This window comes from Mirounga leonina, unplaced genomic scaffold, assembly GCF_011800145.1.
Source record: "Mirounga leonina isolate KUSES-001 unplaced genomic scaffold, KU_Mleo_1.0 Mir_92, whole genome shotgun sequence".
Classification (NCBI taxonomy): domain Eukaryota; kingdom Metazoa; phylum Chordata; class Mammalia; order Carnivora; family Phocidae; genus Mirounga; species Mirounga leonina.
Genome location: NW_023270852.1, coordinates 14,117,731 through 14,144,023, shown reverse-complemented (window position 1 = coordinate 14,144,023; position 26,293 = coordinate 14,117,731). Strand labels below are relative to the sequence as shown.

General features: G+C 41.1%; 1 protein-coding gene across 3 annotated transcripts in view; it reads right to left on the bottom strand.

Annotated features, from left to right (window-relative positions):
- Positions 1-20,664, bottom strand: part of MRPL48 (mitochondrial ribosomal protein L48) — a 49,859-nt gene extending 29,195 nt beyond the window's left edge. Inside the window, exons 1-3 of one of the 3 annotated variants that reach the window (XM_034995162.1) lie at positions 20,527-20,664; positions 11,912-11,964; positions 8,256-8,293 (exon numbers count right to left, since the gene is read on the bottom strand). In XM_034995162.1, coding sequence (XP_034851053.1) covers positions 8,256-8,293; positions 11,912-11,964; positions 20,527-20,547 — 112 coding nt within the window. In that variant the 5' untranslated portion in view covers positions 20,548-20,664. Of the gene's footprint in view, positions 1-8,255; positions 8,294-11,911; positions 11,965-20,101; positions 20,446-20,526 lie in introns of those variants that run through there. The other 2 variants (XM_034995163.1, XM_034995165.1) reach the window with 2 other exon arrangements.
- Between the last annotated feature and the right edge of the window lie 5,629 nt (positions 20,665-26,293).

The following is a 26,293-nucleotide window of genomic DNA, read 5'->3' as shown; positions in this document are numbered from 1 at the left end:
ATTTGGTAAAACATCAATAGCTTTTTTTTTTTATTTATTTATTTGAGAGAGAGAGAATAAGAGAGAGCAAGCACATGAGAGGGGGGAGGGTCAGAGGGAGAAGCAGACTCCCTGCCGAGCAGGGAGCCTGATGCGGGACTCGATCCAGGGACTCCAGGATCATGACCTGAGCCGAAGGCAGTCGCTTAACCAACTGAGCCACCCAGGTGCCCCAACATCAATAGCTTTAAAAATGTCCATTTCCTTTGACCCACCAGTTTGACTTTTAGAAATGTATGCTGAGTAAATAATCTGATAAGGGTATAAATACTGATGTATAAGGATGTTTATCATAGTGTTGTTTACATTGAAAAATCTTGGAGACAGCTTAAATTTCTCCAAATAGAAAACTGTTGGAGGGGCACCTGGGTGGCTCAGTTGGTTTAACATCCAATTCTTGGTTTCAACTCAGGTCAAGATCTCAGGGTCATGGGATCGAGCCCCATGTTATGCTCTGCACTCAGCGTGGAGCCTGCTTGAAATTCTTTACCTCTTCCTCTCCCTACCCCTCTGCTCCTTCCCTCCTCCCCCTGACCTGCTTGGTCTCTAAAATCTTTAAAAAAAAAAAAAAGAAAGAAAAAGAAGACTGAGTAAATTATATTATCCTCCACCTCTCTCTCTCTCTTTTTTTTTAAAGATTTTATTTATTTATTTGACAGAGAGAGAGATAGCGAGAGAGGGAACACAAGCAGGGGGAGTGGCAGAGGGAGAAGCAGGCTTCCTGCGGAGCAGGGAGCCCGATGTGGGGGCTCCATCCCAGGATCCTGGGATCTTGACCTGAGCCGAAGGCAGATGCTTAACGACTGAGCCACCCAGGTGCCCCTGATCCCAACTTTAAAAACAAAATAAAACCAAAAAAACCCTCAGATTTAAGTAGCTCTCAAATACTAAAATATACTACAAAATTATAGTAACCAATAGTATTAAAAAAGGTTAGTAATGGCATCAAATATACAGACAAATCAATTGAACAAAACAAAATTAAAATAATCCCAGATCTATATGGAATCTTAGTATATGATAAAGGTGACAATCTCAAACCTAAGGGGAAAAGATGGATGTTTCAATAAATGTTGAAACAATTAACGACCCATTTGGGGGAAAAAAACTGCATCTCTACTCACTTCTCATTCCAGATGCATCACATATATAAAGGGAAAAAAAATACCAGAAGATAACATGAAGGATTTTTTAAACTAATCTTGGAAGAGATCTTGCTAAGCAAGAAATAAAATCTAGAAATCAAAGATTAATAAACTTAGCTTTATAAAAACATAAAACTTATTTTCAACAAAAAACACAAAAAGACAAAGACTAGAAGCAATGCAAAGCAGCGATGACAGAAAAATGCTAATTTCCTTAATATATAAAAACTATATTAAAAAAATCTTGTAAATTAAAAATGAAGAAGCCAGCAACCCAATAGAAAAATGGGCAGAGGGGCGCCTGGGTGGCTCAGCAGGTTAAATGGCTGCCTTTAGCTCAGGTCGTGATTGGGATCAAGCCCCGCATCGCATTGGGCTCCCTGCTCAGCAGGGAGCCTGCTTCTCTCTTTGCTCCTCATCTTGCCCACTCTTTCTTGCCCTCTCGCACTCTCTCTAGTAAATAAATAAATAAAATCTTAAAAAAAAAAAAAGAAACAGAAAAATGGGCAGGAAGTATAGACAGTTTACAAGGAAAGAAATGAAAATAGCCAATAAAAATGTGGAAAGATGATAAATTCTCTCAAGAAATGCAAATTAGGAGACAATTTTTTTACTACCAAAAAAATAAGATGTTTTATAAAACCCAGTTTTTGGGGCGCCTGGGTGGCTCAGTCGTTGAAGCGTCTGCCTTCAGCTCAGGTCATGATCCCAGGGTCCTGGGATCAAGCCTCGCATCGGGCTCCCTGCTCCGCAGGAAGCCTGCTTCTCCCTCTCCCTCTCCCCCTGCTTGTGCGCACTCTCTCTCTCTGTCAAATAAATACATAAAATCTTAAAAAAAAAAAAAAGTTTTAACCAGAAAATAGAAATGTAAATCAATACAACTTCTCTGAAGGGTAATCAGATGATATTTACCAAAATTTTTAATCATAATCCATTGACTCAGCAATTTCAATTCCAGGAATTTATCTAACAAATGTACAGGAACAAGTTCACAAAGATGTATAAAGATGGTTGCTGCAGCATATTTTGAGATAGCAAAAACTCAGAACAACCTAAATGTCCAGCATTAAGAATAGTCGTACACACACAATGTATGTTCAAAACGTCTTCTTTTATTTATTTATTTTTTTTACTTATTTATTTGTCAGGGAGAGAAAGCACAAGCCACAGGAGTGGCAGGCAGAGGGAAAAGCAGGCTTCCCGCTGAGCAGGGAGCCCAATGCGGGGCTCAATCCCAGGACCCTGGGATCATGACCTGAGCTGAAGGCAGATGCTTAACCAACTGAGCCACCCAGGTGTCCCTGCATAAAACTTCTTGAAAAATATACGAGAAATTGCTATCAGTGGGTAACACTGGGGAGTAAGACTGGGAAGTAGAAAATTCAACTTTTCATCATATACCTTTTTGTACAGTTTATATTATTTTATCCTATGCATCTATATAAATGCATTTACAATTCTTACAGTTGATAATTTTAATAGTAATTAAAAAAAAAACTTTGTCAGAATACATACCAGTTCAAAATGAACTTTGCCTCTAGTTGAGGATAACGGATGAGACCTAAGCCACAGAATAAAAGCACTTGAACATAATCTCTTTTTAAAAACAAAACAAGGGCACCTGGGTGGCTCAGTCGGTAAAGTGTCTGCCTTCAGCTCAGGTCATGATCCCCAGGTCCTGGGACTGAGTCCCACATCAGGCTCCCCGCTCAGTGGGGAGTCTGCTTCTCCCCCTCCCTGTGCCCCTCCCCCCACCTGTGCTCACGGTCTCTCTCTCTCAAATAAATAAATTAATAAAATCTTTTAAAAAAATGAACATCTGGCAAAATGTTACTTAACTGCCAAATCTGGGTTTATTTGACATATTATCCTTTTTCAGTCTTACGTATTTTTTTATCTTTCCAAATAAAAAGTGTAATTAAGAGAAAAAAATGTAAAAGAAAACCTTTCCTGGGGCACCTGGGTGGCTCAGTTGTTAAGCGTCTGCCTTCAGCTCAGGTCATGATCCCAGGGTCCTGGAATCGAGCCCCGCATCGGGCTCCCTGCTCCGCGGGACGCCTGCTTCTCCCTCTCCTTCTCCCCCCTGCTTGTGTTCCCTCTCTCGCTGTGTCTCTGTCAAATAAATAAATAAAAATCTTAAAAAAAAAAAAAAAGAAAGAAAACCTTTCCTGGACCCCACAGTCCTCTCCACCTCCTGCCAATTCTCTCCCCTCCCACTCGAACTTCATGAAAACATTGTAATAGCATTTCTAGTTCCCCAACTCCAATTCACTTGTCAATGCAAGCTAACTTCCACAACTGGTACCACCCCACCTACACAAGACACTACTTTCATAAGGTCACCAATGACCTCCATGTTGCTAAAGCTAAAGAATGTTAGGTTCTTATCTTTTGGGATCTCTCAGCAGCACACACTTATAACTCCAATATGGCTGACCACTCTTTTCTTCCTGAAACACTCTCCTTTTGACTTTTTGAAATTTTCTATGCTGGTTTTCTCCTACCATTTTGGCCGCCTTTTTTCCAACCTCATTAGCCATCTCTTTTACCCTTTACCCAGTTTTTTTTTTTTAATAAAGATTTATTTATTTGTGAAAGAGAGAGAGTGCACACACACTCTAGCAAGGGGAGGGGCAGAGGGAGAGAGAGAATCTAAGCAGACTCCCTGCTGAGCATGGGGTCTCACTTGGGGCTCAATCCCAGGACCCTGACATGATCTGGGCTGAAATCAAAAGTCGGACACTTAACCCACAGAGCTACCCAGGCACCCCACCCTCCCCACCCTCTACCGTTTTTATTTTTTTTATTTTTTTTAAAGATTTTATTTATTTGACAGAGAGAGACACAGCTAGAGAGGGAACACAAGCAGGGGGAGTGGGGGAGGGAGAAGCAGGCGTCCCGCGGAGCAGGGAGCCCGATGCGGGGCTCAATTCCAGGACCCCGGGATCATGACCTGAGCCAAAGGCAGACGCTTAACGACTGAGCCACCCAGGTGCCCCTCCTCTACCGTTTTTAAATGTCAGAGTTCTGGGCGCCTGGGTGGCTCAATGGTTAAGCAACTGCCTTCGGCTCAGGTCATGATCCCAGGGTCCTGGGATCGAGTCCCACATCGGGCTCCCGGCTCAGCAGGAAGCCTGCTTCTCCCTCTCCCACTCCCCCTGCTTGTGTTCCTGCTCTCACTGTCTCTGTCTCTGTCAAATAAATAAATAAAATCTTTAAATAAATAAATAAATAAATAAATAAATAAATAGTCAGAGTTCCTAAGGGCCTGATCCTTGGGCCTCTTCTCTACTTGTTCTCACATGATCTCATTCATTGCCATGACTTCAAAAAAATCAACAATATGATGGCTTCCAAATTTACACTTTCACCCCAGACTTATGTCTGAATTCAAGATCAGTATATCCGGGGCGCCTGGTGGCTCAGTCGTTAGGCGTCTGCCTTCGGCTTGGGTCATGATCCCAGGGTCCTGGGATCGAGCCCCGCATTGGGCTCCCTGCTCAGCGGGAAGCCTGCTTCTCCCTCTCCCACTCCTCCTGCTTGTGTTCCTTCTCTCGCTGTGTCTCTCTCTGTCAAATACATAAATAAAATCTTTTTAAAAAAAGATCAGTATATCCAGTGGGCTACTTAATATATTCTCCCCACAGGCACTCCAATTCAACATGTTCAAAGCCAGACTCAAAATCTTTCCCTTCAAACTGTTCCATTTAAGGCAGTACATTCAAAATAATTATATAGATATTTATCTCTTCATTGTAGTAGAAACATATTCACCATGGATTAAGTAATAAGAAAAAAAAGATTATAAAACATTATATATCGGGGTGCCTGTGTGGCACAGCCAGTTAAGTGTCCGACTCTTGGTTTTGGCTCAGGTTGTGATCTCAGGGCCATGGGATCAAGCCCTGCATAGGGCTCAGCTCAGCACTAGTCAGCTTGCAATTCTCTCCCTCTCCTTCTCCTCTGCCCCACCCACTTGAGTTTACTCTCTCTCTCTCTCTAAAATAAAGCTTAAAAAAAAATACAGTATGTATCATTTGTTCCCATTACTGCAAAACAAACAAAAATATCCACTTCTCTATCTACCTACTTACCTACTATCTATCTATCTATGGAGAGAGAAATATAAATGCCTAAAAAAAGACCTGTTAGGATATACAACAAAATGTTAAACAATAATCTCTGGATGGTATGATTACAGGTGATTTTTAACTTTCTTTTTTTTTTTTTAATTCTTATGTTAATCCCCATTTACAGGTGATTTTTAATTTCTGTCTTCTTCAGCTTCTTCTTGTGTGTATGTATGTGAGTGTTTATTTCCCATATTCTTTAAAATGAATGTTTTTCACTTTTATAATCAGATATTCATAGTTTTGTTTTGTTTTGTTTTTAATCTCTTAATAGGATGCCATATGAAGTCAGGCTATCAGTTAGAAAACTTTCTTGTTTAAATGATTTAATTTAAGTCTACTCAAAACTTTCAGATCTAACTTCCAGGTTATAGGAAGGAGATAGGAGAACATGTTCTGCAACACCACTAGGAAATAATCAGACAAATCAACAAGGGAGGACATTCTATAAGACAAATGGTCTGACCTAATCAAAAAGTCACTGTTATAGGAAAAAACAAGTGGAACTAGATTAAAGGTGACATAATAGTGAAATACAAAGTGTGAAACTTCACTGGGTTTGGGTTATAAACAACACCCACAAAAGACACTTTGGGGATAATTACAGAAATGGATAGAGTATGAGATGATATGGAAGCATTACTATTAATTTTCTTGAGTGAGATCATGGTATTGTGGTTCTTTAACAGAATGTAGAGAAAGTCCTTATTTCTAAAAATGCATACTGAGGTATTTAAAGGTGGGTATCATGATGCCCAATAGAGAAAGCAAAATGTCAACAATAGTTGAATCTAAATGGTGGGTGTTCATCACTAGTGTTCTTGGGGAAAACATTCTTTTAAGACTATAAGCTTCCGGGGCGCCTGGGTGGCTCAGTCGTTAAGCGTCTGCCTTCGGCTCAGGTCATGATCCCAGGGTCCTGGGATCTAGCCCTGCATCGGGCTCCCCACTCCGCGGGAAGCCTGCTTCTCCCTCTCCCACTCCCCCTGCTTGTGTTCCTTCTCTCGCTGTGTCTCTCTCTGTCAAAAAATAAATAAAATCTTAAAAAAAAAAAAAAAAAAAAAGACTAAAGCTTCCAAAAGGCAAGGACCGTATCCTCTCAATATCGTATCCCCAGCACCTAAAACACATCCTCGTATAATAAATGTTTGTTGGAAGAATGAATAAGTAAAAAGCCCATATTTTGAGATGCTGGACTTTGGGGCAGGTAGAAATGGTGATGCTCTACATACTGTTGCCACCTTCTGAAAAAATAACAGATGTAAAACCTCTTCTGTACTGCCTGGCATTATGAGGCACTAGGTAATTGTTAGTTTCCTTCTTTTTTGTTTTTTTGTTTTTATTATGTTACGTTAGTCACCATACAGTACATCATTAGTTTTTTGTTTTTTGTCTTTTTAAAGATTTTGTTTATTTATTTGACAGAGAGAAACACAGCAAGAGAGGGAACACAAGCAGGGGGAGTGGGAGAGGGAGAAGCAGGCTTCCCGCAGAGCAGGGAGCCCGATGCGGGGCTCGATCCCAGGACCCCGGGATCATGACCTGAGCCGAAGGCAGACGCATAATGACTGAGCCACCCAGGCGCCCCACATCATGAGTTTTTGATGTAGTGTTCCATGATTGTTTGCATATAACATCCAGTGCTCCATGCAATACGTGCCCTCCCTCATTGCCATCACCAGGCTAACCCATCCCCCCACCCCATTAGTTTCCTTCTTGTTTCCCATTCCTTTCCCTTTGAAACTGTTTTTTTTTAAGATTTTATTTATTTATTTTAGAGAGAGAAAGAGAGCGAAAGTACGAGTGGGGAGGAGGGGCAAAGGGAGAGGAAGAAGCAGACTCCCTGCTGAGCAAGGAGCCCCATGTGGGACTCGATCGCAGGACCCCAAGATCATGACCTGACCTGATCAAGACGCTTAACAACTGAGTCACCCAGGCACCCTTCCTCTGATACTCTTTAGGCAAATGACAGATGTCATTAAAATCAAACAACTAGGGGCGCTTCAGTGGCTCAGTCGGTTAAGCGTCTGCCTTCGGCTCAGGTCATGATCCCAGGGTCCTGGGATCGAGCCCCGCATTGGGCTCCCCGCTTGGCGGGAAGCCTGCTTCTCCCTCTCCTGCTCCCCCTGCTTGTGCTCCCTCTCTCTCTGTCAAATAAATAAATAAAATCTTAAAAAAAAAAAATCAAACAACTATTTCGAAATTTCTCACGTAACAGACAAAGCAGAAAGGGCAAGTAACTGGGTTGAAACAGACTGAAATTCATGGAGTTAATCAGATTGAATGGATATTCATTTTGGACAAAATACTACATGAAAAGCCCTTGCCTAGTAGATGATGGGCATAAAAGAGAGGTCTGAAATAGTAGCGATTATAACTATAATAACTAACTTAATGTCTTTTATCTCAATGAATCTTTATTTTTTTTAAAGATTTTATTTATTTATTTGAGAGAAAGAATGAGAGAGAGAGAGAGCACATGAGAGGGGGGAGGGCCAGAGGGAGAAGCAGACTCCCCACTGAGCAGGGAGCCTGATACAGGACTTGATCCTGGGACTCCAGGATCATGACCTGAGCCAAAGGCAGTCGCCTAACCAACTGAGCCACCCAGGCACCCATACCTCACTGAATCTTTAAATTCACTGTAGTTTGTACTATAATTATCCTCATTGTTTTAAGTGAGGAAAGCAAGGTATGGAGAGGTAGCCAAAGGTCACAGAGTTAAGTATGTGGGAGAGCTGGGAACCAAACTTACTAAAAGAGCTCTTGCTCTTAACCACCACTTTATATTCCTGCCCTTGTCCTATTCCATGTGAAAGGTGGAATGTGGTCCCAGCCACTCTTCTCAGAGACATGTTAGGAATCTTTCTAGACAAAATTATTACAGAGTGTTAGAGGGTCACTTAAAGCAAGCAGACCATATCAGGAAATAACCACATACCTGCAGAACAGATGGGATTTTCTCTTGAAGTGCTGACCCTAAAAAGAAGAGTATGTTGAATAAAATTAGAAACCCCTTATTTAATCTACACAGTTACCAAAACTTGTATGCTTCTCATTAAGGTGAAGTCAATGCTAGATATTTCCTTATTCCTTCCTTCCCCTCTTTCCATAAACGTTATTAAATGCCTGTTATGTGCCAGACATCCTGAGGATGCAAAAATAAGTAAAATGTCTGTATTTATGGTCAATTTAGGAGAGAGATATGTAAACATATGTGATCTATAATCTAGTGCTGATCCAGAACAAAAACTTGTACAAGATTTGGTAGAACACAAAGTAAAGTGTGGTCATTTCCACTGGGGGAGTAAAACCATTTGACCTGAGTTTTAAAAATGCAGAACTATTCTCGATTATTTAGCCTTAAGGAAAAGCATTCTAGGCAGAGGTATGAAAGTGGTATGTTCGGGGAACAGCAACCAACTGGATATGAGTGTAACTGAAGCAGCAGGGAAAAGGGAGGTTAGTGAAAGAGGTAATCAAGGGCCAGGTTATAAGAACCTCATACGCTGTGCTAAGGAGTTTGGTATTTACTCTGTATAGGCACTGGGAAGCTCCTAGCAGATTTTAAGCATAGGAGTGCTATGATCAAGTTTAGGTTTTAGGAAGTTAACCCTGGCAGCAGGTGAGCAATGAATGGGAAGAGGTGAGACTGAGGCAAGAGAACCAGTGAGGTGGTTCTTGCAGAAGCTTACAAGGAGGGTAGAGAGGAAGGAACAGCAATGAGAGCCAGACTGAATACAGAAGTCAAAGAATATGGAGGAGAATAATACAGCACTGTTTGGCTCATTAGGTTATCAGAGTATTTTAGTTCAGCATCCTGCAGAAGTTTTGAAACTAAATTGTGGCACAACTTGGAGACAAGCAGATCTGTGATTAAATGCTGACTGTACCATTTCCAAACTGTGACCTTTGGTAAGTTCTTTTATATCTCTGTAACTCAGTTATCTCATCTTTAAAATGCAGATAATAATAGTATAATCTCTTGGGACTGAATCTATCTTAAACTCTCTGAGCCAGTTTCCTCTTTTGTAAAATGATGTTACCTATATTTGTCCTGTATATTTTTGTAAAAATTAGAGAGAACATGTAAAATGGTTCTATAATAAGTAAGCGTGGTGCTATAGTAAGTACTTATTGAATAGTTGACTGATCAATGATGGGGAAAATAGATTACGATGTAAAGGAATAGTAGGAGAGAGGCTTCAATAAATGTAAAGGATTAAAGAAATCATGCAGACTCATGGGTGCCATGCAGTCCAGGGAGATATACAATTCATTGTTTTATATCACATGGCTACTACATGTAAGACACTCAGTGATTATCTGCTGAATCGAGAAATAAACTACCAAATGCCTTTCCTTACCATTGAGAGTAAAACAGTGGGGAGTCGCAAACTGTAAGTGCAAGGCAATGGAAAAAAAACTTGGGTTTGAATTCTAATTCCAACTCACATTAGCTATGTCATCTTAGCGCAATTAATTTACCTCTCTGGACCTCAGTATTTATGTATAAAATTAAGATAATATGACCCGTTTCAGCAGGTCACTGTGAGAATCTATTCACTCATTAAACAAATATTTACTAAATGCCTACTATGTGCCAGGCAGCATTCTAGGCTCTAAGGATACAGCAGTAAACTAGACTAACAAAATCCTTAGCTGCATGATGCTTATATTCTAGGGGGCAGGTAGGGAAGACAATTTAAATAACTTTACATATACATCTTTACAGAATGTCTCAGGTGGTGATACCTGCAACAAAGAAAAATAAAGGGAAGGGAATAAAAATTGATGGGGGGAGGGGGCACTATTTTACATAGGGTAGTCGGGGAAGATCTCTCTGATGAGATGACATCTGGGCACAAACCTGAATGAAGTAAGGGGGGGGGTCAAGCCATATGGATACCATTTTTTTTTATTTTGTTTAAAGATTTTTTTTTTTTTTTTAAGATTTTATTTATTTATTTGACAGAGAGAGAGAGAGAGACAGCTAGAGAGGGAACACAAGCAGGGGGAGTGGGAGGGAGAAGCAGGCTTCCCGCCAAGCAGGGAGCCCGATGCAGGGCTCGATCCCAGGACCCTGGAATCATGACCTGAGCCGAAGGCAGACGCTTAACGACTGAGCCACCCAGGCGCCCCAGAAGATTTATTTATTTGAGAGAGAGAGAGAGCGTGTGTGTGCGTGAGCGAGCACTTGGGGGCAGGAGCAGAGAGGAGACTCCGTGCTGAGCATGGAACCCTGAGCATGGAACCAGACATGGGGCTCAATCTCATGACCCTGAGATCATGACCTGAGCCAAAATCAAGAGTCTGACATTCAACTGACTGAGCCACCCAGATGCCCCTAAATTTTAAGTAGGCTCCACACCCAACACAGGCCTTGAACTCATGACTCCAAAATTAAGAGTTGCATGCTCTACTGACTGAGCCAGACAGGCACCCTGAGCCATATGGATATCTAAGGGAAGAATGGGCAAAGATCCTGGGGTAGGAGAGTCCTCAAGGACTAGAAAGGGAGCCAGTGTACTAAAGCTGAGTAAGTAGTAGTACACAGATGAGGGAACAGATTGTGTAAAGCCTTGTAGGATATGGTAAGGAGTGTAGATTTTATTTATTTTTTTTATTAGTTTCAGAAGTAGAATTTAGTGATTCATCAGTTGCATATAACACTCAGTGCTCATTACATCACATGCTCTCCTTAATGCTCATCACCCAATTATCCCATCCCCCCTCCCCTCCAGTAACCTTCAGTTTCTTTCCTAGAGTTAGCATCTCTTATGGTTTGCCTCTCTCTCAATTTTCATCTTATTTTATTTTCCTTTCTATAGATTTTATGTTGAGTAAGATGGGAGACCATTGGAGAGTTCTGAGAGAGAAATGACATAAACTAATTTGATTATATTTTTTAACTTGATTATTTTAAAAATAATCATTCCAGGGGTGTCTGGGTGGCTCAGTCGGTTAAATGTCTGCTTTTGGCTCAGGTTGTGACCCCAGGGTCCTGGGATTGAGCCCCGCGTTGGGCTCCCTGCTCAGCGGGGAGTCTGCTTCTTCCTCTCCTTCTGCCCCTCCCCTGCTTGTGCTCACACACTCTCTCTCTCTTGCTCTCAAGTTAATAAATAAAATCTTTAAAAAGAGATTTTAAAAATAAAAAATAAAAAGAATCACTCTGATTTTAGTGTGAAGGACAGAAGAGAAAAGTAAAAGCAGTGGCATCAGTTAGGAGGCAGAATGATGATAGTAAAGATTAGAAGGAGTTTAGCAAAACAGAAAGCATGAGACCTGACACTGGAGCTGAGAAATGGTTTGATTCTGTATATATTTCAAAAGTAGAGCTGAGAGGATTCGTTAAAGAATTGGATGTAGAGGGACAGAAATAACAGTGTTAAGGATGACTCCAAGGACTTTGGCCTGGGCAACTAGATGAATGGAGTTGTCATTTACTGAGAATGGGGAAAGAGCAAGATGGCGGGGGAGTTAATGTTTGAAATGCTTAATAGACATGCAAGTGGAGATGATGAAAGAAAAATGCTGGGTGAACTACCTAGCAGAATGCAAATATTAGCTATATTTAACCACTGTTAATATCCTTACCTTAAGAGAGAAAAGGCTGGCTTAAAAATGGTATCGTTCCTCAGACACAGCATCTATAACAAAATAGCCATGTTAGGACAATTTTAATTATTCATAGCCTTCCAAGCACTTCTTCAAAAAAAGGCTAGAAACCCAAAGTACACAAACCAAAAAGGACCCAAAGCCTCTTGTCTAGCAAAGAAGCTATCCTTCAGTTAATACTGAATATGTAGGCAAACCAAGGTCATCTTTGCTCTTACTCCACCCACTACAGAAAATGCTAAAAAACAGAAGTCCCCCTTCCATGCTGCCTTTTTGTTGTTGTTTTTTACCTTATTTTCCTTTTCCAACGTGATCTATTTTTTTCTACTACCAATTAACAATTATGCATCTGCCAAGCACAGGCACCATGCAAGGGACTTTACTCTTTCCTAATTCTCAAACACTGCAAGACAATTTTACAGGTAAGACAACTGAGGCCCACAGAGTTTATATTCCGAGAAATTATAGCTAAGAAGCGGCTAAGGGGACTGTTTTACTCCAAAAGCTATGCCTCTGTTACAGGGCACTGTCTCAATAATAATAATGACACCAATATCAACAAAACAGTAATAATGAGAGGAGGCAGTAGCAGGGGCAGCTTCCCTCCCTAAGTTCCCCCCAATCCCACTCTTTCAAACTCACTCCACCCTGCTGCACTCGAAACATCAGTGGTATAGCTTTCCTATGGGAGTGTTTAATATAGAGGTCTTTTTATAAAGCAACTAGATAATAAACACTAAATGTCCTAAGGCTCCATGACATGAAGAGAAAATCCTGTCCTCTAAGGGTAACAATTTAGATCCCTTCAACATGTATCTGTTAAAATCCTATTACACAAAAACAAAAGAAGGTCTGAGAAACTGTCACAGACAAGAGAAGCCTAAGGAGACATGATGACTAAATGTAATATAATATCCTGGATGGAATCCTGGAACAGAAAAATGACATTAGATTTTAAAAAATGAGAGAAATATGAATAAAGTATGGGCTTTAATTAATAATAATATATCAATATCAGTTCATTAATTATGAAAAGTCTACCATACTAATGTAAGATAGCAATAGGGAAAACTAGATGTGAGGTAGATGGGAATTCTCTGTACTATTTTTGCAACTTATCTGTAATTCTAAAACTATTCTAGGGACGCCTGGGTGGCTCAGTTAGCCTCTCCTTCAGCTCAGGTTATGATCCCAGGGTCCTAGGATCGAGTCCTGCATTGGGCTCACTGTTCCGAGGAGAGCCTGCTTCTCCCTCTGCCTGCCGCTCCCCCTGCTTGTGTGTGTGCGTTCTCTGTCTCTCTGACAAATAAATAAATAAAGTCTTTTAATAAATAAATAAATAAACAAATAATCTATTCTAAAATAAATTTTATTTTTAAAAAGGCTAGTATATGCCAACTGCTCTGTTGAATATTAAAGGAAATATAAAAACAAAATGTAACAACAAAGACAAACTTTGAAAATACTATGCTAAGTGAAAGAAACCAGTTACCAAGAGCCAAATATTGTATGACTCCATTTATATGAAATACCCATAACAGGCAAATCTATAGAGAAAGTAGATTAGTGGCTGCCTAGAGCTGTAGAGTCTGAGCTGGTGGGGATGACAACTAAGGGAGTTGGCTTGAGATTCTCTCTTTCCTTGTCCCTCTGCCCCTCCCCCCCCCACATGCTCACTTGCTCTCTCTCTTCCTCTCTCTCTAAAATAAATAAATAAATCTTTTAAAATATCTATATTCTGTTCACTCATCTCTAGTCTGTTTGTCATGCTTGATAGATCTCGGGCCTGGAGGAACCTTAGACTCATCTGCTCTAACTCCAGAGAAGAGAAGTACTGGCCAAGGTATGCTGGTTAGAGGCTGGAACTCCTGTCTCCCGGGGCTCCTTGTTGCTTTTCCCGCCTTCTATGCTGGCCAATATTAGGTTAAACATATTGCACACATAATTACAAAGTCTTTTAGTATTTGATTTAATTGCAGTTTTTAGGATTGCCTATGCATTTTGCCCTTCCTTCCATCTACTCATATCCTTTCCAATCTTCGTGACCTCACATTCTCTGGGAGACTTTTCCTAAATTTGCTCAAACTGTTCCCTTCCCCTGCTCCAATTTTTTTTTTTAAAGATTTATTTATTTATCTGAAATAGAGCATGCACGCAAGTGGGAGGCAGGGCATAGGGAGAGGGTCTGAGCCAAAACCAAGAGTCAGATGCTTAACCAACTCCGCCATCCGGGCACCCCCAGAATATATTCTTAAGTGGGTCACTTCATACAGAAGAGGAATTGAATGGGAAGAAAGATCTAGATGACACTGATTTTTTCCTCACTTTAATCACTCAGATCTCTGAGTCTCTACAAAAGCAAAGGATTTAATTACCTAAAAGCCAGGCTTAAGGGTTGACAACTTTCTGGAAGACATTCAAATTGTGGTGTGAACTCTCCCTTTCAGCTCTGGGAAATGTGCTTCCTCTTCCCTGCAATGCTCGGCATTATTTATCAGAACAAAAGTAATCTATTTTGGGACTATATCCACAAATACCCACTCCTCCCAGTCAGCAAATGAAGAGCGGCTATAGCCCTGCAGCAAATAGAAGAGGAGGATGGTGATGCTAGCGAATGAATGAATGGGGACACAGCTGCCGCAGTGGGTTACAAAAATACTTGTGCCATGAGCTCAGGAGCCAAGAACAGGGGGACTGCACAGCTACCAAAGACTGAAGTCATGGGGCCAAATCTATACTGTCTGACTAGCTTCACACACCTGAGCCCCAGATGAGTGGAGACAGTAGTGAGTCAGGGACCCATGAGGCAGGCAACTGAAAGCTGTTTTATAAGTATTAACAGAGTACATTTGTGTATTAACAAATATTTAAAATAGCAGTTACTATCGCTTATTGAGTATATCCTTTGTGCTCATCACTTTACACACACTATTTCAGTTCATCTTTACACTAATCCTCTGATAGAAGCATAATTGAGATAATTCCCTCTAATTTATAGAGGAAAAAACAGAGGCTTAGGAAAATTCCCCAGTTATAGGTTTGATAAGAGGTGCCAAGAATTCAAACCCAAGGCTGATTGAATCCAAAGCCCATGTGTTCCATTCTACCTCACTACCTCTCCAAAGAGTAATACCAATTAGTGAAATTCATATGCTAATAATAATATCAATAATCCTACCATTTGTTGAGTACCTGCTATCTGCCAAACATTTCCTTTATTTTTTTTATTTATTTTTAAAAATATTTTATTTATTTATTTGACAGAGAGAGAGAGCACAAGGAGGGGGTGGGCAGGCAGAGGGAGAGAGAAAACCCGATGCGGGACTCGATCCCAGGACCCTGGGATCATTACCTGAGCTGAAGGCAGACGCTTAACCAACTGAGCCACCCAGGCACCCAAACATCATTTCCTTTAATCCTCACAACCATTCTGTGAGGTAGGTTTTTCTACCCCCATTTTACTGTGGGGAAACCAAAGCTCGGAAAGGTGAATTAATGTGCCTAAAGCACACAGCTGGCTAGTGGTGTTCTAGCTGACCTTTTCCTAAGTTCTTTCAAGATTGCTTTTGTTTATAGTTTTCCCTTTGGCCAAGTCTCTTCTTAATATGTTTAATAGGTTGACTGTCAGAGTCTGTCTTTGCACTGAGTCTTTATGGAACTTAGACCTGGGTTTGAATGTCAAAACTTCCATTTTAATAGTTGTATGATCTTTGGCAAATCCCATAAGGAATACTTGGCCTCACATATGTATGATCTAATTTACATAAGATGACCAGAACTGGGACGAGCAAAAACCACTGAATTGTCCATCTTAAAAGGGTAAATATTATGGTATGTGAATTATATCTCAATTTTTTAAAAAAGAAAGAAAAGAAAGAAATATCTGGCCTTCTAGCATAACTGCTGGATTGTATTTCTAGGCCACAGTTGAGCTTTGTTAAGTCCTATATCCTACTTTCCTCCAGGGCTAAATTGTTTAGAAATACCTGTGGTTACCTAAAATGTTAAGTCCAATCCCCTACCTTCTCCCCAAGTCTCATCCCCATATTTCTCTGCATACTCTCCCTTGATCTAAGCCCCACTGCTTCTCTCCCTCCCAATTTCTTCTGGGACCTCTGGAACTTCAAATATGTTCTCATTTCGGGGCCTCTGCACATACTCTCTCTTTTTAAATTCTATCATTCTTTACGTTTTAGTCATGTAGCATCCTCAAGAAAACTTCCCTTACTGCTCAGACTTACTTGGATCCTGCTGTTACACACTCACATGGCACCCAGATTATTTCTTTTGTGGCACTTATCACAATTAGTTAAGTAGTTATATGTTTAATTAGCCTGTCTCTTTTGCTAAGAATACAAGCTCCATAAAGACAGGAAACTGCTACATCCCAACATCTACCATACTCTCTGGCACACTGTGGGTGGTCAGTAAATATCTCCTGATTGAATTAATAAATCCCTCCAAACCTCACTTCCTTAGCTTTATTTTTTTTAAGATTTATTTATTTACTCTGGGTGGGGCAAAGAGAGAAGAGAGACAGAATCCCAAGCAGACTCCCCCACTGAGCGTAGAGCCTGACGAGGGGCTCAATCCTACAACCCCTAGATCATGACCAGAGCCAAAGCCAAGAGTCAGACACGCAACCATCTGAGGCACCCAGGTGCCGCTCCTTATCTTTAAAGAGGTTACAAAAATATATACCTCATAGAATTCTTGATACAATTATATGTTAATGTATGAAAAAGACTTAGCAAGTGCAAGGCACATCATTAATGATCAAATTGGTAGCAGTGATGATAATGGTGGTGATTGTTCAGCTCATTTATTAAACAATATGTACCCTTGTGTGACAGGTGTTGAAGGTAAAACCATAAACAAAATAGTAAAATATCCCTGTCCTGCAGAATTTACATCTAATAGTGACCAGGATATAGCCAACTTCTTGACCACTTTCCTGGGCTCCTGGACTCCCTGACCTTCTATGCATCCTGAAATTTGTGTCCTCCTATTTCACATCTTATGTCCTCCTAATTCATGTCTGTTGGGTTTGTCATTTGCTTCAGTCCTCACTCCAATTTGCTCATATGAACTCTGCTCCATGTTAGCCTTCAGTGTTTTCACTTGAAAACATCTTACTATGAGATCAGTCCCCAAGGTTGCTCCTTCTGGCATACCTTTTGTGATCTGCTCTAACTCCAGAGAGGGGAAGTACTGGCCAAGGTATGATGGCTGTCTCCCAGGGCTCCTTGTTGCCGTCCCTGCCTTTTATGCCGGCCAATATTAGGTTAAGCATATTGCACACATAATTACAAAGTCTTTTAGTATCTGATTTAGTTGCAGATTAATTTGTATTTCTAGACCACAGTTAAGCTCCCCTCCCTTAACCATATCCTGTGGTTCAGAGATATGGTAATCCCTGAGGAAAGAACAGTTATCTCAGGGTGAGTGACATCCAGATCTAAGCTAAATACTCCAGGACCATCCATTTTCTGTGTAAGGTAACTCATCAGGTGAGTCATTACTCATTCCCTGGTGCATTCTAACTTCCACAGACATCATCCTGCCATCCTGATTGATCAGTATGTTTTCTGAGGTTTGATGAATATCAGCATTATGGCCTTAACACTACTTCTACTTACTACTTCTGCTGAGCCAAAGAAGTATGCGATTCCACCCAGTTTTATTCCAGTAAAGCTGGGCTTTTCATTCATTTAAAATGTGAAAGGAGGGGCGCCTGGGTGGCTCAGTTGGTTGGGCGACTGCCTTCAGCTCGGGTCATGATCCCGGAGTCCTGGGATCAAGTCCCACATCGGGCTCCCAGCTCAGCGGGGAGCCTGCTTCTCCCTCTGACCCTATCCCCTCTCGTGCTGTTTCTCTCTCTCTGTCAAATAAATAAATAAACAAAAAATCTTAAAAAAAAAAAAAAAGAAAAAAAAATAAATAAAATGTGAAAGGACTGTAAGCTAAAAACATCTTGGGCTCCCAAGGAAAGAGTACTGAGCTAAGAGTTTGAAGTTCTAGTCCCAGCTCTAGCATGTACTTACATGTAATGTCAACTTTTGTTCAGTCACTGATTCACTCAATATTTATCAGGTACCTACTTCAGGCCAAGTACACTGTAGGTTGGGTACATATACATATAAAAAAATATATAGTTGCCTACCCTCAAATCCTTCTAGTGAAGACAGTAGATGTGCAAATTATTTATTACATTGCAATGTGAGATCAGTGTAATGGGTTGTATAGGAAAGGGAAGGATTGGCAAATTGGAAGGTCAAGGAAGGTTTTCATTCCTCATTTCACAGATGAGGAAAACCAAGATTACCAAATTAATGAAATGTGAAATACTCAAAAAAGGAAAAGCAGTGGGGTCTTAGGAAAGATAGAAACAATAGGCTCCAGTCTCAGCTCTATGGCTCACTTAAATGGCTGTTGACCTATTAAAAAAAAAAGCATTCATTAATTCAGGCATTCAGTAGGACATCTGAGAACTATTATGTACCAGACACTGCCAGTAGCTTCCATTTCCTCATTTGTTGTGCCTACGAAAATCAAATGAAATTATGAAAATGAAAGCAGCATATAAACTGTAGAATATTCATATTCCTAAAAAAAGAAAAAAATAATATTCATATTCCTGCATATATAGTCCTTCACACCTTACAAGTACTATTATTTACATTATCTTCCATAATTGCTACAACGATTCCAATGGTGGCATTATCATCTGCATTTTACAGATAAGAAACTGAAGCACAGGGGCACCTGGGTGGCTCAGTTGGTTAAGCGACTGCCTTCGGCTCAGGTCATGAACCCGGGGTCCTGGGATCGAGTCCCACATCGGGCTCCCAGCTCAGCAGGGAGCCTGCTTCTCCCTCTGACCCTCTCCCCTCTCATGCTGTTTCTCTCTCTCTCTTTCTCTCAAATAAATAAATTAATTAATAAATAAAATCTTAAAAAAAAAAAAAGAAAAAGAAACTGAAGCACAGAGAGGTCAAATAACCCACCTAAAGTCATATACATAGCAAGATATAGAACCCAGGTCTGATGCAAATCCCCTGGGTTTTTCATTCTTTTTTTTTTTTTTTTTTTTTTTAAGATTTTATTTATTTATTTGAGAGAGAGCACAAGCAAGAGGAGCAGCAGAGGGAGAGGGAGAAGCAGGCTCCCCATGGGAATCTGACCTGGGCTTGACCCCAGGACTCCAGGACCATGACCTGAGCCGAAGGCAGACACCTAACCAACTGAGCCATCCAGGCACCCCCCTGGGTTTTTCTTACAAATGTAAAGTATTAACAATTCCAGACAGGCTGGACAAAGATGGTCACAAGACTACATATGATTAGATGCCAAGAGATAATACCAGGTAGTTCAGAAAATAAACAGTCACTTTAGCCAAAGTAGTCAGAGAGGTTTTATGGAAAAGATGAGACCCGAGCTGGGTGTTGAAGGATGGAGCATTTGGATAGGTGGTGAGAAGGGTGAGGGCACTTCAAGTGAGGGCAGAGGGGAAGAATAAAATCAGTAACAAAGGCAGGCAGCAGTGGCATCAGACTTGGAGAGGCCCTATCTGCCCTTTTATCTTTAGGTGATGCCCTAATGACACATTTACATGGACTCTCCTGTAGTATGGAAGGGTAGGAAACAGTATTCCTTGAAAACTTATGCCTCCCTTTCAGCAGTCCTCAGAATCAAAGCAAATAGAGCAGGAGCATGGAGTCACCAATCTGACCATCTTTAACAGTGGAATTTTGAAACTTCCTGATTTTTTTTCTATTATCCTTTCACCATATCTGGCTAAATTCTCATAATTAAACTAAGGTGAGTATTAGTGAGTTATTTCATAAAGTAAGGCTTAAGCCATTAAGGAAACAAGCCTAAAGATATTCAGGGACCACCCCAAGATAACTACTGGTAGATCCATGAGCAGCAAAGATCATGCTGACCTATATATCATGGACATAAATATTCTACAATTAATGCCTAAAATAAAATTTTAACATAAATTGCTGAAAGTAAGTCATCATTCTGAGCAGCATTATACAACCAAAAGAATACAACTGAAATCTGTTAAGAGGGAAAGGGAAGACCAAGGAATGCATTTATCGTGATTCAGACGGTTTTACTGCAGTCGTTTAAGGTTTTGTAAGTAAAAATTTAGTGTATTACCCTTTTCCTATCGCTAAGTAGCCTCACATCCCAATCAGGTCACGGAGTCAGAATGGTATACTTAGAAAACACCCTGAAAGCGCAAAAATAAAATGACCCGCTCAAGGTCAGACAGATTATCCGCACTGATCCTGGTTCCGAGATTCCCACTGCGGGGCTCTTCTCTTTCCAGGCCAATGGGCGGCGAGGGTGGCTGGTGGAGGGGGCGGGGCCCACGGGTAAGCGCCTCCGAGTGCGCCCGGAAAGGAGTGGAGGGAACACAACCCTTGACTACGAGACGCCGCGTGTGCTGCCGGGAGAGCCTCGTTCTCGCTGGTGTCTCATACCCGGATGTCTGCAGAGGCGGTGATAGCCGGGCTGCCACCTCCCAGCTCTACTCTCCCCACCACCTCCGCCGCGCCCAGCGTGCGTGGAACCTACGTTACCTTTCTCAGAGCTCCGTTCATCCTTTGCTGCTGCGGCCGGTAACTGTGTGTAAGCTGAAGACCCGCCCAAGCTGCAGCGATCCCCGGGCGTCTGAAAACACTGACGGAACGCCTCAACCGTGTCCAGTAACAATATGCGACCGAGACGCACTCAATCCCCGCAGCACCTTGGTTCCGGTAGCTTCTGAGACTCAGTAGCTAGAAAACTCTCCAGACTCCGCCCTCGCTACAGCTTAAGTGTCACCTTCACAGCAATTCTTCCAGGCAGAATTAATTGCCACCTCTGTGTTGTCCCCATGCTTTGCACACGATTCTGCTATGTCAACCACCATACTGTGTATTATTTGTTACTGTCTCTTTCACATGTTTGACTGTGAGTTCCCCAAGGACTGAGATCCTGATTAATTCATTCCAGTAGCTAGCACAGGACATGGAGATCAGACTTCTAACCTTGATTTAAAAGCTGATTGGCCCTAAGTGAGCTTTTCTGACAGTCAATTGCCTCATAATAATTGATAATAACTACTTTCTACTGACTGACCATTATGTGCAATGCATTATGCTCAGAGCATCACTTAATTTTTTCCTCACAAGCCTGTTAGTGAAATATTATCACTTGATTTTACATATAAAGATATTCTGAGAGGTTAAGAGACTTGTCTGGGGCCAACCAACCGAAGCAGAGCCCAGTTTCAAACTCAGTCTCCTTTACGCAAAGGACACACCTCTTCTCATATGAGATAATAATGTCACTGCACATTCAATTACTTACTTTAAACACATTAACCATTTACTTAGCATGACTTTGTGCCAGTCCTTTGATTGAATCTTGGGAATACAGAGATGAATAATACATGGTCCCTGCCCTTAAGTGGCTCATAGAGAATTTCATCAAACTAAAAAGCTTCTGTGCTGCAAAGGAAACAATCAACAGAGTGAAGAGACAACCTACAGAATGGGAGAAAACAGTTGCAAACCATACATCTGTTAAGGGGTTAATATCCAAAGTATATAAGGAATTTAACTCAATAGCAAGAAAACAAGCAACTCGATTTTAAAATGGGCAAAGCCATCTGCCGCAACGTGGATGGACCTAGAGGATATTATGCTAAGTGAAATTAGTCAGAAAGAGAAAGACAACTATCATATGATTTCACTTATATGTGGAATCTAAAAAACAAAACAGACTCTTAAATATGGAGAACAAATTGGTGGTCCAGAGGGGAGGTGGGTGTGGATGGGCAAAATAGGTGAAGGGGATTAAGAGGTACAAATTTAGGTTATAAAATAAGTCACAGAGGGACGCCTGGGTGGCTCAATCAGTTAAGCATCTGCCTTCCGCTCAGGTCATGATCCCAGCGTCCTGGGATCAAGTCCTGCATCTGGCTCCTTGCTCAGCAGGGAGCCTGCTTCTCCCTCTGCCTGCCACTCTCTCTCTCTCCCCTCCCCCAACAAATAAATAAAATATTTTTTAAAAATAAAATAAAATAAATAACAGAGATAAAATGTACAGCATAGGGGCGCCTGGGTGGCTCAGTCGTTGGGCGTCTGCCTTCGGCTCAGGTCATGATCCCAGGGTCCTGGTATCGAGCCCCACGTCGGGCTCCCTGCTCCATGGGGGGCCTGTTTTTCCCTCTCCCACTCCCCCTGCTTGTGTTCCCTTTCTCGCTGTGTCTCTCTCTGCCAAATAAATAAAATCTTAAAAAAAAAAAATACAGGATAGGGAACATACTCAATAATATTGTAATAACCTCATGTGGTGACTGATGGTGATTACACTTATCATTAATGAGCACTGAGTAATGCATAGAAGTGTCAAATCAATATGTTGTACACCTGAAACTAATATAACATGGTATGTCAATTATAAGTCAATAACTTTTAAAATGGGCAAAGGACGTGAATAGACATTTCTCAAAAGAAGACACACAAATGGCCAACAGTGGGGCGCCTGGGTGGCTCAGTCGTTAAGCGTCTGCCTTCGGCTCAGGTCATGATCCCGGGGTCCTGGGATCGAGCCCCGCATCGGGCTCCCTGCTCCGCAGGAAGCCTGCTTCTCCCTCTCCCATTCCCCCTGCTTGTATTCCCTCTCTCACTGTCAAATAAATAAACAAAATCTTTAAAAAACAAAAACAAAAACAAAAACAAATGGCCAACAGTGTATAAAAAGATGCTCAATATCACTAGTCATCAGGGAAATGCAAAACAAAACTACAATGAGATATCACCTCACACCTGTTAGAATGGCTATTATCAAAAAGACAAAAGCTAAGTTTTAGCAAGGATGTGGAGAAAAGGACACGCTTGCACACTATTGGTGGGAATGTAAATCGGTATCACCACAATGGAAAACAGTATAAATAGTAAATATATAATGGAATATTACACCAGCCTTTAAAAACAAGGAAATCCTGTCATTTGTGACAACATAGATGAAACTGAAGGACATTATGCTAAATGAAATAAGACAGGCACGGAAAGATAGGTACTATATATATATGTTTTGTTCGTTTGTTTGTTTTGAGAGAGAGAGCATGCAAGGGCGTGGGGGGGAGGGCGGGGGAGGGAGGGAGGGGCAGAGGGAGAGAGATAATCTTAAGCAGGCTCCACAAGGGGCTCTGTCTCACAGCCCTGAGATCGTGACCTGAGCCAAAATCAGACGCTTAACCGACTGAGCCACCCAGGGGCGCCACTTATACATGGAATTTAAAATAGCTAGACTCAGGGGTGCCTGGATGGCTCAGTCGGTTAAGCATCTGCCTTCAGCTCAGGTCATGATCCCATGATCCCATGGTCCTGGGATTGAGCCCTGAGCCCTTCAACAGGCTCTCTGCTCAGCAGGGAGCCTGCTTCTCCCTCCCCCTCTGCCTACTGCTCCTCACTGCTTGTGCTCTCTCCCTGTCAAATAAATAAATAAAATCTTTAAATTTTTTTAAAATTTTTAAAATAAAATAAAATTGTTAGACTCATAGAAGCAGAGTATAGATTGGTGGTTAGCAGGCATTTGAGCGGCAGTTGGAAGCAGAATGAGGAAGTGTTGGTCAAAGCGTACAAAGTTCCAGTTATGCAGGGATAAATTAAGCTTAGAGATCTAATGTACAGCATGATGACTACAGCTAATAATACTGTACTGAATACTGAAAATATGCTAAAAGAGTAAATTTAGGTGCTCTCATCACAAAAGATAACTATTTGAGGAATTGATATGTTAACTAGCCTGACCATAAGTAATCATTTCACTTGTATGTCAAATCATCATATTGTACACCTTAAATATATACAATTTTTAAAAGATTTCATTTATTTATTTGACACATAGAGAGAGACAGCGAGAAAGGGAACACAAGCAGGGGGAGTGGGAGAGGGAGAACCTGGCTTCCCGCTGAGCAGGGCGCCCGATGCAGGACTCGATCCCAGGACCCTGAGATCATGACCTGAGCCACGAAGGCAGACACTTAATGACTGAGCCACCCAGGCGCCCCAATATATACAATTTTTAAGTGGCTGATAGAAATCAGTAGGGAAGCCAAGTCATAAACAAATAATTATAAAGCAATGATGAATTTTAATTACAGAGATATACACATAAACTCTGTGTATGAAGGGAATACCTAGTCACATAAAGTCAACATCAAGTGAAATAACGAATATGCAATTATTGTTATTGTTGCTGTTATTATTATTGCTGCTACTGTTTTGATGTTATTATTGTTGTTTTTAGCAAAGCTAAGATGTAAAACCTGGTAAATATAAATGGGGCTTCAGTGATAGGGAGTTTTCTTTATTGTTAGAAACCCTGTCAGGATCCCTTATCCTATTGGGGTGCCTGGATGGCTCACGTTGACCATCTGACTCTTGATTTCGGCTCCGGTCATGATCTTGGGATTGTGGGATCAACAGACTTCAGGCTCCTTGCTCAGTGGGGAGTCTGGTGGATTCTCCCTCTCCCTCTCCTTCTGCCCCTTTCCCTCTCCCTCTGCCTCTCCCCATGCTCTCTTTCTCTTTCTCTCTCTCATAAATAAATAAATAAATAAATAAATAAATAAATAAATAAATAAATAACTCTATCTTTTTTTAAAATCCCTTATCCTATTTTTTAATTTTTTTATTATTTTTTTAAAAGATTTTATTTATTTATTTGACACAGAGAGAGAGATAGAGAGCACAAGCAAGGGGAGCAGCAGACAGAGGGAGAGGGAGAAACAGGCTCTCTGCTGAGCAGCCTGATGCGGGGCTTAATCCCAGGACCCTGGAATCATGACCTGAGCCGAAGGCAGCCACTTAACCAACTGAGCCACCCAGGTGCCCCTATCCTATTTTTTTTAAATCAATTTTTCCTATGACGAAATTCCAAGGAGCTACAAAGGACTGTGTAGGTAAATCTATGTCCCCCAAAGGTAGCCCTTAACCCTTTGGGGGCAGAGTTGTTAAGAGATCATCTAAAGAGACAAATTCACAGTTAAGTGATACTCTGAGCATAATGCATTGTGCATAGTGGCCACTCAATAGAAGGTAGTTATTATCAATTATTATGAGGCAATTAAATGTTGGAAAGGCTCACTTAGAGTCAATCGACTTTTTTTTTTTTTTAAGTTTACTTATTTCTTTTAGTAATCTCTATACCCAATATGGGTCTCAAACTCACAACCCCAAGATCAAAAGTCGCATGCTCCATCGACTGAGCCAGCCAGGTGCCCTTCAATCAGCTTTTATATCGAGGTTAGAAGAGAGATCCCCATGTCCTGTGCTAGCCACTGAAATAAATTAATCAGATAGGATCTCAGTCCTTGAGGAACTCACAATCAAATATGTGAAAGAGACACTAACAAATAATACATAGTATAGTAGATGAAAGAGCAGAATTGTGTGCAAAGTATTGGGACAACAAAGAGATGGCAATTAATTCTGCCTGGACAAATAGCAGACAAGTCATACCTCCTCCATCACAGTGACTGGTCTTTGCCTGCATGTGAATCCAAAAGCTGTTGAGATTTTAGAAGTATATTTTTAAATAGAAAAAAAATCTGTCAAGTTCCTAGTTTGTGTCAGGTCAGGTCCTTTCAGGTACATGGTTTCATTCAACACTCCCAATAACTGTGTGAAGTTGAGAATGACTCACTCATTTCATAGATGAGGAACAGAGGCACGAAGAAGTTACCTAGTTAACATAAGTCACACTGCAAGTGATGACCTATCTGATTTCAGCACCTGTGTTCCTTCTGTTGCACGGGACTGCAACTATAGGTTTCCAAAAGGGCAGAATGGCTAGGCCAGAGAGTTTCTTTCCTTGTCTAGTCCAGGTAAATGCAACCGGGTAAGACACAAACCCATCTTTGTGTTGTTCATACACTCTGAAGAGGGAGAAAGCAGAGGGGAAGAGAGATAAGAAGGAAGAAAAGGATGATTAATTCTGTTAGCAAAGCACAAGGATTCTCAAGACAACTAGAATACTTTAAAAGGTCCGGAATCTAGGACCCAAAAGGAAGGTGAAATCAACATATATGGATGTAAAGACACCATAGCAATATCTTTTAATGTGTCAGAATGGATATTATTGTTGCCAAGCTCTGCTGATGATGTCATGTGTTATAAAGGAATATCATATAGATGTGGCCAGAAATCCTTGCATATCAATAATTCTGTAGTTTCTCTGGCTTATTTTGTCTCTAGCCTTTAAAAACTAAGCCTCCCATGGAGAAATCAAGACAGCTCACCAAATCCCTCCTGACTTCCCCAGTGGGAGAAACAGAAGAAAAGGGGTCAAACA